Below are 14549 nucleotides of genomic sequence, written 5' to 3'. Positions count from 1 at the left end.
CATTTTCGCTCGGTTAATAGATATAGCCACCGCTATTGCGGCCTCATTAAAATTGACTCATATGCCAAAATGCATACAATAATAATAATGATAATAATAATAGTAATAACAATAAAAATAATGATGATGATAGCTATCATTATGGTGATAATAATGAAAATAATAACAACAAGTCTGATAATAGTAATAATGATAAAGCCACATCCTAAAAAGCAGGTTTAACCCTCTCCCTCGCCTATCATTTTGCACTTCGGCTCATTTCCCCTATGGAAGTTTGGTAATAACTTGACAATTAATATGTTGATGAAAAGAAACGTTTCCTTCATCTACTGCCCGCTTTGGTTTTAAAAAAGACGTTTTGCCTTATGCCATAGCAAACAAACGATTTTACATTTAGGTAACTTTTGTACGAGGAAGTGAACGAACATCCAATGACCAGAATGCTAAACACACATTGGCTTGGAAACGCTGGCAACTTCTTCATGCTTTTACTTGTTGCCAGTGCTCTAAGCAACCTTTCATCCGAGGAAATGAGCGACAGATGCAATAGAGAAAAGGGTTGGTAACAACTGCATTTTTGTTTACAAATCTAAATTTACACTCTTGATCCACAAATCAAGTCTTTATAATGAAGTCATTGATTGAGTCATCGTTATGATTGATTAAGGTTACCTCGAGGACCACGCATTTAATTTTTTTTAACTTTTCCGTCTAGTGATACCTGAAGTGGATATCTTCTCAAGTCCACCAAACCGCACATTAACAGTAAGTGCAGATATTAACTTGACTTGCATAGCGTGGCCAAGGGATGACCACCGGCTTTATCCAAGGAGATGGACCAAGTATATTCAGTGGTATGATCCTCAGGGTAGACCAGCTGGAGCCAAATGCCTGCAGGGTACATCAAAAGTCAAAAAGCTACGCTGCACATTAATGCTCGGGAGGTTGACTATGGAACAGTTTGGAAGCTACACTTGTGAGGCTCAGAATGATTATGAGGGATATTGCAAGCAAAAAGTTGTCGAAATTGAGCTGCAAGGTAGGCAAAAAATATAAAGTAATCTCCTCGAGAAGCAATAAAGTAATTGATGACATGAGTTAAATCGCATAAAAGGGTCTTGTTGGTGAGCACACATTTGCGTAGAAATTTCATAATAAAGTAAATTGGCAAATGCGGTGCCAGCATAAAGCTCATTCTAATCTTTCGATCTTTAATCATACTGCCTGGCCACAATCAAAGTTTGGAAAATCAGTGATAATTAGAAGAGGAAAAAATTATATTTTCGAAACAGTATCAAACCTATAAAAGTTAATTTTTTCGTTTGTCTCACGATGTAGTCACGTGTGATGTAGATCGCGACGTTTCGACTGCATACTGCTAGTCTTCTTCAGGTGATGAGGTCGACTGGTCATGCGTGATCTTATAAAGCATGATGCTCTGCCGTGATTAATTGTTATTCTACAGCTCTGATTGGTGCATTTCGATCCTTGCTGTTCACTCAGTGTTTTGCTCCCTCGGCGGTCCGCTATCGCAAGGCTCTCCTGTTGTTTTGTTTTCTGATCGTGGGCATCCACTCTTCTGGAATTTCTATTCCACTATCTCTGTTGATGTTGTCAGGGTGAAGTCTTACATGAATTGCCTCTTTGACCCAGAGCGTGTAGTAATAAGGGTCACGATCAATAAACTTTACTTCGTTCCAGAGTGGCTTATGTCCGGTGTTGTGGGCATGCTCTGAAACGGCGGAGATCTCGGTACGGGCGAGTCGAATGTCTCGATCGTGCTCCTTAATTCTGTCTTGCATAGGTCTTCTTCGATGTACACCTTGCCACATTCATTGCCCTTATTACTACACGCGCAGGGTCAAAGAGGCAATTCATGTAAGACTTCACCCTGACAACATCAACAGAGATAGTGGAATAGAAATTCCAGAAGCGTGGATGCCCACGATCAGAAACACAACAACAGGAGAACCGTGCGATAGCGGACCGCCGAGGGAGCAAATCACTGAGTGAACAGCAAGGATCGAAATGATGGTGGATACGAAGTGGGCTGAATTGGTCACCGTGTACTCTGACTTTACTGTTAAAAGAGACAAGATGTTGGCTAAGTAAGTGGATAAATCATATGCAAAGGTGTTTACGCACGACACGATAGGTCTTAGCGGTACATCGGCCTTACGGATCTTCGGTAAACCGTAGATTCTAGGCGGCTGTTTGTGTCGGGGTGTGATCTTGTTGTCAACAGCCTCTGATAAATATCTGCTTCGCTTTAAGGTAAGCAGCTTTTCGGACAACTCGTGGGTTGGACGGTCCGTCGGATCTTTGTTGAGGAGCTGGTACGGTCCGTTCTCAATAAGCGTAGACATTCTTAGCTCGGTAGGTGTGTATCCATGACTACGTTAGCGCGCCCTTTGTCTGCTGGGAGAACCATTATGGACTCGTCTTCTATCAGGCTTGTAAGTGCATCTCGCATCTCCTTCGTGATGTTAGGCTCTGGTGGGTGCCGAACCCGCCAACGAGATCAAAGCTACTGCGGTTTTACCTTATGTCAAAGGTCTGTCCGAACAGCTTCGCCGTTGCCTACAACAACAAGGTGCACGCGCTGGTTTCAAGTCGGAGACTACGCTAAGGGTCAGTTAGTACGACCAAAAGACGCTGTCGACCCGGCTAAACAAGATGACGTAGTTTACAGGATTCCCTGTGAATGCGGCAAGGTGTACATCGGAGAGACTGGAAGACCTATACAAGACAGAATTAAGGAGCACGATTGAGACATACGACCCTCCTGTACTAAGACCTCCGCCGTTTCAAAGCATGCCCACAACACCGGACATAAGCCACTCTGGAATGAAGTAAAGTTTATTGATCATGACCCTTATTACTACACGCTCAGGGTCAAAGAGGCAATTCATGTAAGACTTCACCCTGACAACATCAACAGGGATAGTGGAATAGAAATTCCAGAAGCGTGGATGCCCAGAAAACACAACAACAGGAGAGCCGTGCGACAGCGGACCGCCGAGGGAGCAAATCATTGACTGACAGCAAGGATCGAAATGCACCAGTCAGAGCTGTTGAATAACAATTAATCACGGCAGAGCATCGTGCTTTATAAGATCACGCATGACCAGTCGACCTCATCACCTAAAAAAGACAAGCAGTATGCAGTCGAAATGTCGCGATTTACATCACACGTGACTACATCGTGAGATAAACGAAAAACTTAGCTTTTATTGTTATTCACCACGATGAATAACCACAACCTTTTCTACGAAAGCATAAAACCTGATGAGTGATACGGAATGATTCATTGCTCGCGGAAACCACAAGTTATCTCATTTCCTGCTCTAAAAGCTTTCGTCTGTTTATTACTCTAATTCGCTCTCACCTTACGAAAGAAATCGCATGTCGTCTTTACAATGGCGATTTAACTGACAGTAAAGCAACATTTTACCAAATGGTACCTACCTTCCTGGGATTTTTTTTCACTTTCTCGTAACCCCGCCATCTAAATCAGCTTTCTTGAAAATATTTCATGTAAAAAATAATACTTAGGTAAAGTAGAAAACGTGGTGACAAGTGGTTTGCGCACTGAATTGCGTGTGCTAAAAATTTGCTGCGCATTGGTATTTATCTTCCATGGACTAGCTATCATATCTAAGAGAAGTCAGGGTGCTTTAGTGAATAGGTAACATGGATAGAAAAAAGACAGAAGCATGAGCAAAATTGATTGGACATGATAGAACTTCTATAAGGCGTGGGCTTACAATTTCAAGATGTCTTTACCGTGACGAAGCTGTCTTTATCCCTTTAGCGTTTTCCTTAATTACCTACCTTCCCTGCTTTACTTGATCTTTACTCACTGACGGCTTCTCAAATTTTACTTTCTTTCTTCAAAAAAAATATCCATCGTCGTCTGAAATTGCTGGTGTAAGCTTCCCTGGCACCAGAGATTGTTGAGGATCCTAAGAACCAAACTGTGGACGCTGGTTTCAACGCAACCTTTGACTGCGCCGCCAAAGGTCATCCTATGCCGTCTATCACATGGATAAAGAACGATGACGCACTTGCTGTACAATCTTACAACCGAATTAGAGTAGCTGAGATTTTCCTTGACGACGAGCAAATTCATAGCCAGCTGGTAATAAAGGGTGTAAAGAGGGAAGATAATGGAAAATACTACTGCTTTGCAAATAACAGTGCGGGAGAAAAAGCATCAAAGCCGGCATTCTTGTCCACAAAGGATCCAGGTGAGACAAATGCTCTATGTTTCTCTATGACAAGTGGTTTGTGCACTGAATTGTGCGTACTAAGAATTTGCTGCGTATTGATATTTATCTTCCATGGACTAGCTACCATATCTAAGAGAAGTCAGGGTGCTCTAGTGGATAAGTAACATGGATAGAAAAAAGACAAGCTTGAACAAAATCGATAGGACATGGTAGAACTTCTATAAGGCGTGGTCTTACTATTTCAAGATGTCTTTATCGTGACGAAGCTCTCTTTATCCCTTTAGCGTTTTCCTTAATTACCCATCTTCCCTGCTTTACTTGATCTTTACTCACTGACGGCTTCTCAAATTTTACTTTCTTTCTTCAAAAAAAATATCCATCGTCATCTGAAATTGCCGGTGTAAGCTTCCCTGGCACCAGAGATTGTTGAGGATCCTAAGAACCAAACTGTTGACGCTGGTTTCAACGCAACCTTTGACTGCGCCGCCAAAGGTCATCCCATCTATCACATGGATAAAGAACGTTGACGCACGTGCTGTACAATCTAACAACTGGACTAGAGTAGCTGAGATTTTTCTCGACGATGAGCAAATACATAGCCAGCTGGTAATAAAGGGTGTAAAGAGGGAAGATGATGGGAAATATTACTGCTTTGCAAATAACAGTGCGGGAGAAAAAGCATCATATCCGGCATTCTTGTTCACAAAGTATCTTGGTGATACATATGCTCAATGTTTCTAATCTTGGCATTAAATTTTGTTATGAAACGACCATTTCTTCTGAGAAGGCGATGGAAGTACTTGAAAGAAATGCTTTCAAAAGGCACTAACAGAAAGTTTTTTAGAACAGTTCACTTGAATACTGGACATATGTATCCCAAAGAGCAGCGCTGAGGAAATAGCTTCCAAATCTCACGTTCCTGTTCATAAAAGTTAGATGAGGTTGCATGTTGATACTACACTTTGCATTCATTTTCCTTGAGGGGCAATCGTGTAGCAGAACTCAGTATGAGATTTTACTCTATCTAAATTGAAGAAAAACATCATTTTTGCCGACTGAGCAATTAAATGAAAGTTGAAATTTAATATTTCCTCGCTCTATGCAAATCCTAGAGGGCAGATAATAAGGTTTCAGTTTCTCACACTATGAGACGAAACGACCTGCAGCACCATATAATGCGCTGGATAATCCCATGCAGTGTTCAATCTCACTGTTTTTTCATTGTTCTTCATATTTCAACAAGCTTCTTCAAATACAGCCCTGCCAATAAAGGAACAACAACGTTCTGTTCCCCTGGTTACTGCACTTGGTGTGTGTGGTGGCGTTATAATTGCATTCATGAGCGGATGCATTATGGCGTTTTTGTATCGACGTGCAAGAAGAAACCATGAGGTGACACTTATTGAGTGCAATCGAACTTCATAGCAACTAAAAGTTAACTTGATCAAACGCCCACAAAACTGTTTCCCAACTATAATCGCTGTTAAATAAAATTCGCAAGAATACTCAAAGTGGAGAATAAATTATCCTTTTTGTTTTGAACAATTGGGCATTTCGATCGCCAGGGGATTTGTAACGATTTCTAACACCTTAAAACTGCTCTCAAATGAACATGTTGCTCTTCTGTCTGTATCAATATCAGGGCAATGAAGGTGCGGAAGAGATCTATGTGGCCTGCATAGACAACAAAGATTTGGCTGAGATGATACTGAAAGATATGAATGCTGATACGGAAGAAAATGAGCTTTTAGAGGTAAATGCTATCTCTTCGTTGTTAGTTGGTGAAAATAAGAATAACTATGTGCAGCTAAAAAATAAAAAGCATACGCATGACGACTGGATAATTGACTCGATACCGAGAGTATCGTCCGAGGAAAGAAGGACTCCGACTCCACTAGATGTCAGAGATAAACATTTCCTAAATTCCATCTTTGATCAAAAAGGCTATGCAGAAGAGTTGTTTAACTCACGAAATGGTCACCAAAGTGCCGAAGATGGCTGTGGTCACTGTGATGTCAACATTATTTCGTATCAAGACAGTGGGATGGATAGTGACAAGGATAGCGACGAAATACAAACATCTCTCTTCACTGAGATAGAGGAGAGCGAAAAAAACCAAGGTACTCTCGAAGTACTCGATGAGGTACTAGGTGAAGGAGAATATGGAATCGTTTACAAAGGTCGCTATGGTGGAAGGAATGGTAGCATTACTGATATTGTAGTAAAGAAGTTGAAAGGTATGCATAAGGGTCTTATTCTATTGGCTTAAATCTTTACTCAGTTATTGTTTTCTAGGCAGTGTGGGCGGATCAGCAAATAAAATTCGATTACACGTATTTTTGGGACTATTGTATGTTATCCAATTGCAATATGAATTCTTTAACGTAATATTTGTAGCAAGGTGATTGGACTGGCAGAGTATTCTCAGTATTTTTCGTTTTCTTTGCATTCTACGTACAACACAACCTAACCAACTTATGAATAATTATCACCTTTGTTTATCGTCAGATTATAATGGTTCAAACGGTGTATCACTGCTTACCTAATTAGCGGTATCTCAAGAGTTTTTTTATATCTCTTTCTCATCTACCGCCTTGTTACTATTTTCTTTACTATCTGCTGTTTTTATATGATTACAATTTTTTTTCATTTCAAGCTTCACTCGTGCATCTAACCTGAAATATCTTCTTCTCTTTGATTCATCAATTTCAGAGGACATATATTAACATCACCGAGGATGAAATAAGTGGAAGATTTGAAGTGAACTAGAGCCAAAGCATACTTATGTAGAAAGCTTATGTTCATAGCCCGAGCAATATTTTAGTTCACGATGTAGGGAAATGCGTCCTACTATCTAAAACTAACCTCAGTTGTGCCAATTTCAGTTTGCTACACTGTAACAATTTGATAAGCAACAGCGCTCAGAATCTTAGGATTTAGTCAGAATCATATAATCATAGAATCTTTCGTCTTGTAGAATTTATAAACTACGTTGTTAAAGAAAGATCTTATCCGTTTTGTTGAGAGATACAAAAAAGCAAATAAATACTGATTTCACCAAAAAGGAACCAAGATCTAGCCATCTGACTTTGTGTATAATTGAACTCATAACAGTTTAATTTTTATTAAAGTTCACACGGGAACCAGACATGGTTTGATGCTACTCTGGTTATCAGACTTAATGAATGTAACCGAAGAAATTACAATTCATAGACCCAACGTTTCGACACTTCTGTCTAGTGCCTTCATCAGGGATGATCTAAACGCTGCAACAAGAGGTCCTTTTATATGATCCCTAATTAGCTGCCTTTTTTCCGACGAGGTGTAAATAGGCGTCAGGAAGCAAGCCGCCATCGTCACGATTAAAAGGAGCGCGGGCGGAGTTAATATGCCAAGCCTCCAAACAAAGGCGCTGGTAGTAACGCCGACTAGTCTTGTGGTGATAATTTTAGAATTATCCCACCCAATTGTATGGTTGGTTAGGCATGTGTGCTCCGATAAAGCTGGATTTTCCCATTCGCAAAAGAAAACCGCTTTTCGATGCCCTTTCAAACGTGTACCAAACTGACGTTTGGTCTGTCCGATGTATTCGTTGTCACAGTCATTGCAAGGAATAGAATAAATGGCGTCGGTTCGTTGTTCTTTCGTGACAGGATCCTTAGATTCGGCGAAAATATGCCCCAAAGTCTGAAAAGGCTTTTGAGCCACTTTATCGTTGTGGCTATTCAAAATTCTCTTGATGGGTTCCGTAACACCCTGAATGTAAGGAATAACAGCAAAACCAGTCGCTGGTTCCCTTTCATCAAGAGAGTTACTAGTTGTAACTTGTTTTTGGCAGTTGGGGAGAAAGGTTTTTGAATAGCCATTTGCCTTTAGGACATTAGAAACATATTACCTCTCCTCAGCCTTCGAATCGAATGAAGATGGTAGACAGTTAGCCCTCCTGAGTAAAGTTTTGGCTACAGACTTTTTATGGCAAATAGGGTGGTGAGAATCGAAAGCGAGGTATTTGTCTGTGTGGGTAGGTTTACAGTAGAAAGGGCAAATGTCTATCCAGTCTTGTTGGCGTTAATTAAGTCGTCTGTGGATTACAGTTTACGTCTGGACTTGTGGGTCAGTGGTTGTAGTATCGTCGTCAGGTACTTGGAAAAATGATTTCAGTCTTGTCTAAGGGACGAGAAGAGATATTCGTTACCAAGTTGTCCTCACTTCGTCTCTATTCTTTGTTGCGTAACATAAAGTTCTCTTTTGCGTACCAACAGGACGACTGAACGTACCTGTACTGGACATCAACAGGAACTGACACGACTGCTTCGCAACAAAAAGCAGAGCAGAGACGAAGGAAACCGGACGAAAACTAGTTAAGCGCTGAACTTGCAATAATAAATCCTTGAAACTTTCAATACTTGAGAATCTCTAAATTTCAAGGAAATAAGTCAGGAATCGTAAAAAACAGCGATCATATATATGAAGCTTTGCTGACTCTGGGACCCATTTACCTCAAAAGTACGGGATAAAAATCAACTTTCAAATATCGAAGGATGCATATTTCAATCTAGGTGCTTACTTAAAATACAGTTCGGTATTTTTTTGTAGAGGAAAAGTAATTAAGGTTGAGATGCGACCATAACGTATACAAGATAAATAATTACTATTTCTGACCTGATCTTCGTACGTCAGTTTCTCGTGATTAGGCCATTTTCACGAAATCACAAGGAAAAATCTTAGGTTCTCGTTTCTTGAGTTTATATCCGGTAGTAAAACAAAGCTGTAAGCTTTGTTAAAATAAATATCCTCTACAAATGCAAACAATTTGACTGAACGGTGTCTACATAATGCGGATTTGTTTGGAGCAAATTAACTGAAGTTGCCTTTTTAGGCTATAAACTGAGAATATCTTGAAACAGAAACCTCTGAACTGTTAGGTAAAATTTCGAATTTTTTTTTCAGTTCTTGTAATTCCCCTATCATTTTTTGAATTGCACGTCATAGTTAGTGCAGGAAGCAACAATCCGAAAAACTTGTCAGCTTATGAAATTAACAAAAAAACAGCAACAAGAAAACCAAAACAAGCTGGTTACGATTTCGTGAGAACCAGTCGGATTTCTTTTATCATCAAACTTTTTTCTTCTGATGTTTGATTTGCTAGATACTTAAATTTGAAAGTCTACTTAGATTTCGATCGAAAGATAACATATAGGCAAGAGATTTAGTGTGCCTAACGGTAGTCAATCAAAATTCGTGTTCATATCTTCGTAATCTTTTCAAAAATACGCAAATGGCTATTTCGTTGTGGAGCAACTCTTTCACCGGCTCAGTCATTTTTCTCAGTTACAGCGTTCACCTATAAAATGTTGCAAAGGCAGTACGTTCTCCTATGCCTAAAAACTTTAAATTCGTGAAGCAAAAGATGTCAGAGATAAATTTATAATAGTAATAGAACCGAGCGCAGTCCAATTCGGTCTGTAATTATACGAGCGAAAAACAAAATCGGACGACCGCAAAGCGGTAGCCCGATTGTCAATCACCAGTATAATAACAGACGAAATTGGACGACACGGAGTCCTAATTTGACAAATTTTGAGAAAGAAACTAGACATGGTTTATACGTTTTCATAAAGAAAAAAAAACAAACCAAACAAAAAAAAAAACAACAACTCTGTCCAATTACAAACATGACTCTTACACTGTCCTATTAGTGCTTAAATTGGGCTGGTGATAACCAATCACGTTCGAAAAAACTATGAAAAATAAAGGATACAACATGCGCGACTCAATATGATGTATGTGGACAAGAGGAGGTTCTACGGCTCAGTTGGTGTGGCTGAGTGGTTCCATAACCTCTGCGCACTTTGATTCGACATACTTCGCTCGATCATCCAGTGAGTTACGCAAGAATCAACTAACAGACTGCAAATACATTCTATTGTCACCTTTTTTATACAGTCTCGTACATTTTACATAAATTATTCTCCTGGGAAATCCGGCTTGATCTTCATTTCAGCTTTGGTGATGGGTGCATCTGGGACTTTACCCCAGTTATCCCATCATATACCATTCTACCACTACTGGCAAAGAACATGATGGCCTTACTGAACCTTAGGGTACTTCAAGTTAATTTCAGTACAACGGTGAAGACTAAAAACAGTTACACGGTAGTTGTACATGTGATGCAGAAGGGAAACGCGCCCTTTCGACTTGCCGACAAACGATACCGCTTTGACTACGTTACGTTGACGATACATTTACCGCCGTGCGACAAGGCGAAATCAACACATTCCACCACCACCTTAATGAACAAAACAATTACATACAGTTTACCAGAGAAGTCGCAGAAAATGATAAACTACCTTTCCTAAACTGCCTGGTAAGCCGTGACGACAAATCATTACGGACAACAATTTACAGGAAACCGACACATACCGACAGATTACACAAATCCACAACTATCAGGACTCTGCATACTAGTTGCGATGGCCTTAAGATGACATTGCTAGTTACGGCACGCATAGTATCAAATCTGGCGCCGCTTCAAATCCTGCGTGTAGGAGTACTTCTGCTGATCTTCTGGACATGCACGCCGACTGGAAATGTGCCATTTCAAAGAACAGATACATTAAGCACACTGTTAATGATAGCTTAAAAGTTGCTCGATCTATTGCTCTTTAGTTTCGGATTTCGTTTTCTTACGATAAATTATTGAATTAGTAGTCTCGGCGGAGGACTAAGTCATGCCTGGCCCGCCCCAGATTTCCTATCCGTTTTTCCCACAGGGTTTTTTAGGATAGGTTTTTTCTGGCCTCCTGGCACGGCTTTCTCCAGTTTACATTTTCAGTTTTTCTTTTTGTAGACGTTACTAGTATCTGATTTAATAGAGTGGCGTTACGGTGTTACACTCGGGCCATAATCCAATATTCTCCATGAATTGCCGTTTTGCTGTACATCGTTCTACAGACTAGGTTAGAGTAGAAAGTGCGTTGGAAAGTACAAACGCAGTGTTTCACTTGAGGGCCATAAGATCCTCACGGAGCTTGTTTTTCATTGTTGTCAGACGGTGTATCCTGTCCAGTCCCAGCAAAATAACCAAAGGTTACCAAACCCATTCTTGTTATCAGTCCAGCTACGGTGGAAAGCAACCGAGCCTTCCAGTCTCTTCTGAAACACTGTCCAGCACCCCCCCCCCCCCTAACCGGACCGGCTGTTGTTTGGTCACAAAAGACGTTAAAAGCACCTGAACCATCAGGGTCGATTGTATAAACACCGCTGCTTGTTTTACCAGATTTTTGAAGCTTAGCTCAGTTCTTCTTAACTGCTGGAAGAAAAGGTAAATTCATCGTAAGATTTAAGCGAAAGCAACCCTATCTTAATTGACAGATTTCTGCAAGAGCCTGTCCGCGAACCAACTTAAACCTTTGCAGGTAACATGACAAGCATCTTGATCTTGCAATTAACGGAAAAACAAAAGAAAACTTTTTGGAATTATGAAAAAGAATAATTTTAGTAGAGTTGTCTTGAGTTTCAGCAAGCGTCTTGTTTCTTTGATAGCAGCAATTTCGTTTTGGATTTCTGGACGTTTCTTTTGCATTTCTCGGAGGAGAGTTTCTGCGAATTCATTGGAAATATAAACGGTAAGTCATGATCAAAAAAGGTTAAAATCCATAGGCTATCCATTATTATCTAAGCAGCATTTCTAAACAAATGGAAAGGAAAAAAATGATAATCGATTGTGTAACTATACCTCGCGATAAAGCGTTGTTTCTTTCTTTGATGATGCTGATGTCATTTTGAACGTATGGAAGCTGTTTCTTCATTTTCTGATGAATTGTTTCGATCTTCTTGTTCGCCGTGCCTAAAGAGAGGCTGTTGTAGACGCTATCATAATGCTTTTTGGGCCAGGAACTGACTGGAGTGCCATCAGCACCGTTTCCTGCAAAGCAGATGTTTGACTCATTACAATAAGAAAAGCAAACTGCAGCAAAAATCGGGCTGCGGCCTAACTATAGATAACTTGAGGTCATTATGGACTGGTGAAAACGCTGATGTAAACCATTTTGACACAACCTGTTGTGTGTGTCATTGAAATAACTGCGAGTATTTTTTTTCTTGTTGTACCGCTCCACGCGCCCACTATTAACGTCACTGATTTCAGTGACTGAAAAATTCTCTCGTCCTCGACTTGAAAGAGAAGATTTTTTTATTAAGCAATTAGCAGATTGATATTTAAGAATATTGAAAGTACACTTTTGGTCTGAATAGTGGCTGGGAATGGATCTGTTTTCTATTATTTATCTCTTGCGTCGTTTGAAAGCCATGCTCCTGCTGAGGCCTTCATTCTGCACGATGAAGTCAAAGCTGAGGGTCAGGAAGAAGGTTGCTTCATTGTAGCTACCGGAATATCGAAAAGTTATCTAAGTGCCATAATGAATGAAAATCGTAGCCCTTACTAACTTGCCAAACTAACTTAAAACACACATCCTTTCGTTCATGATTTCCCTATCGTTATTAAATCTCTGCTTTAAAGAGAGGAGTAATTTTTCATATCATTCACATATTATTCATATGACTGTGTCGGTCTTTGTCTCTAAGCCTAGCGGCATGCAAGGAGCAATTCACAGCCAGTTCTATCCAGCAATGCGAAATGCCAAAAGCATTCAAACTGTCGAATGTGGTATGCACCAAACGAAATTTTTCAACAAATTTCCTAGCCTTTAATACTCAGCTTAGACTTAATTTGAATTACATACCTTCCTGTTGTCTACCATGAATTTTTATCGGCTACATTACATTGTTATCGCTTATTCGCATACAGGTATTTAATCCACATAACGTTGTGTACTGATTCAGCCGATGGCTCAGTCAATAATTTATTCTCTTATATGTTAGGCGCTGATGGAACAAAACGGAGATTAGTTTACCTTGTCGGACAGAGTGACAAATATTGAGAGCGTTATATCGTATTAACCTACTGCGATCATTTTCTTTTGAATAAGTTGAAGTCTCTCCACTAAATAGTAGTAATATTCCTTTGAATATTTCATGTCTCTCTCGATCCATTATGTAAATGAGCTTCTACTTCACTAACGCTAGTTTCTTCTTGATTAGATTTTGCCTTCACTACACAACCGAACACACTCAAAGGTTGAGGCATGGGCGCGTTGGTCAGCCAGGCCCAAGATAGATTTTAATTGTGACAATGAATTTACAACAAAGTGGATAAGAGATACATCAAGTAACGTCCTACATGCGCCAAAGCCGGACACGTAAACCCCAAAAACCTCTTGTTAGGAAAATAGGGACCGTGTACCCCCGACCAACTGCAGTGGCGCCACCTTTGGGGTTTTAAGGTTGATCTATAAACAATGAAGAGAATGAAGAAAACAAATCATATCAGGCTAATTACACAATAAAAATAAACCTTATGGGAAAGTGCTAGTGGCAAGGCTGACCGTAGAATGCCACAAGTTTCTCAACGATCTCTTCTTACAAACATACTACCCATGAGCCTCCGCGTACTACGCTCGCACCCAGTTCTCTGTTCCGTGTCGGCAAAATATTAATTTATGTCAATACCGATTATCACAAATTACATTATTAATTACGTGTTGCCATTTTTACGCGCTCTCTAATTGACATGTGTCAGATTGTGACAGATGCTTGTTAAAAAGGAAATGTTTCAAAGTTTTTTTGGAAGCCTTCTGAATTACCTTTATCTGCTACATAAATAAAAATTTTTCAGTGAAGCTTCTCTCTTTAGTTTCTATTACCCCTCTTTCTACCACCATTTGCTTACTCAAAATTGTTCAGTTTAGAGCTATTCACCAGTCTAGGTCGGTCCGTATTGCGAAAAAATGTGCCCTCTTTCTTGAGGCACAGTTTTTCTCAATACGGACCTCTCAGCTGGGTTATAACAGTCATTTATTCATCACTTCATGGGTTTGTTCGGAACCAAATTAACGACAAGCTCCCAGTTTGCTTGTTAGCTCAGTTGGTAGACATTGCATCGGTATCGCAGAGGTCATGGGTTCAAATCCATAAAAATTTTTAGGCCTTATTTTCACTACTGCTTAAGTAGAGTTCATTAGTGCAAAGATCGCTTTCATTTCACGATGTCAACATTACAATTGCTTTCGGCGTGAAGATGTTAATTCAGTTATAGCGTTTTTAGCATTGAAGCAGCCAATCCCAATCCAAAAGACCAGGAGTTTATTTTCAATTATCTTCTTTATCAAGACAGAAAATTTGTCACCAGTTTTATGGAGAGTTTCTTTGAACTCCATGCTTATTGAGATCGATTCCTTGATTAAATATGAGGCAAGC

The 14549-nt window shown here is 39.9% G+C and overlaps 1 protein-coding gene across 1 annotated transcript; it reads left to right on the top strand.

The window, feature by feature from the left end:
- Positions 1 to 717: 717 nt before the first annotated feature.
- On the top strand, positions 718 to 7304 carry LOC149049630 (inactive tyrosine-protein kinase 7-like; the record flags this gene model as incomplete). The annotated part of the gene is made up of 5 exons (XM_089198630.1): positions 718 to 1039; positions 3936 to 4250; positions 5476 to 5624; positions 5875 to 6469; positions 6945 to 7304. Coding segments are annotated over 5 exons (1395 nt in total), but the record flags the coding sequence as incomplete, so codon positions are not given.
- Positions 7305 to 14549: the final 7245 nt, after the last annotated feature.

The sequence above is a fragment of the Pocillopora damicornis genome, chromosome 2 (genome assembly GCF_964200805.1).
Source record: "Pocillopora damicornis chromosome 2, jaPocDami1.2, whole genome shotgun sequence".
NCBI lineage: Eukaryota > Metazoa > Cnidaria > Anthozoa > Scleractinia > Pocilloporidae > Pocillopora > Pocillopora damicornis.
Note: the sequence above shows the minus strand (reverse complement) of the source record. Positions and strands in the feature narration are given on the sequence as shown.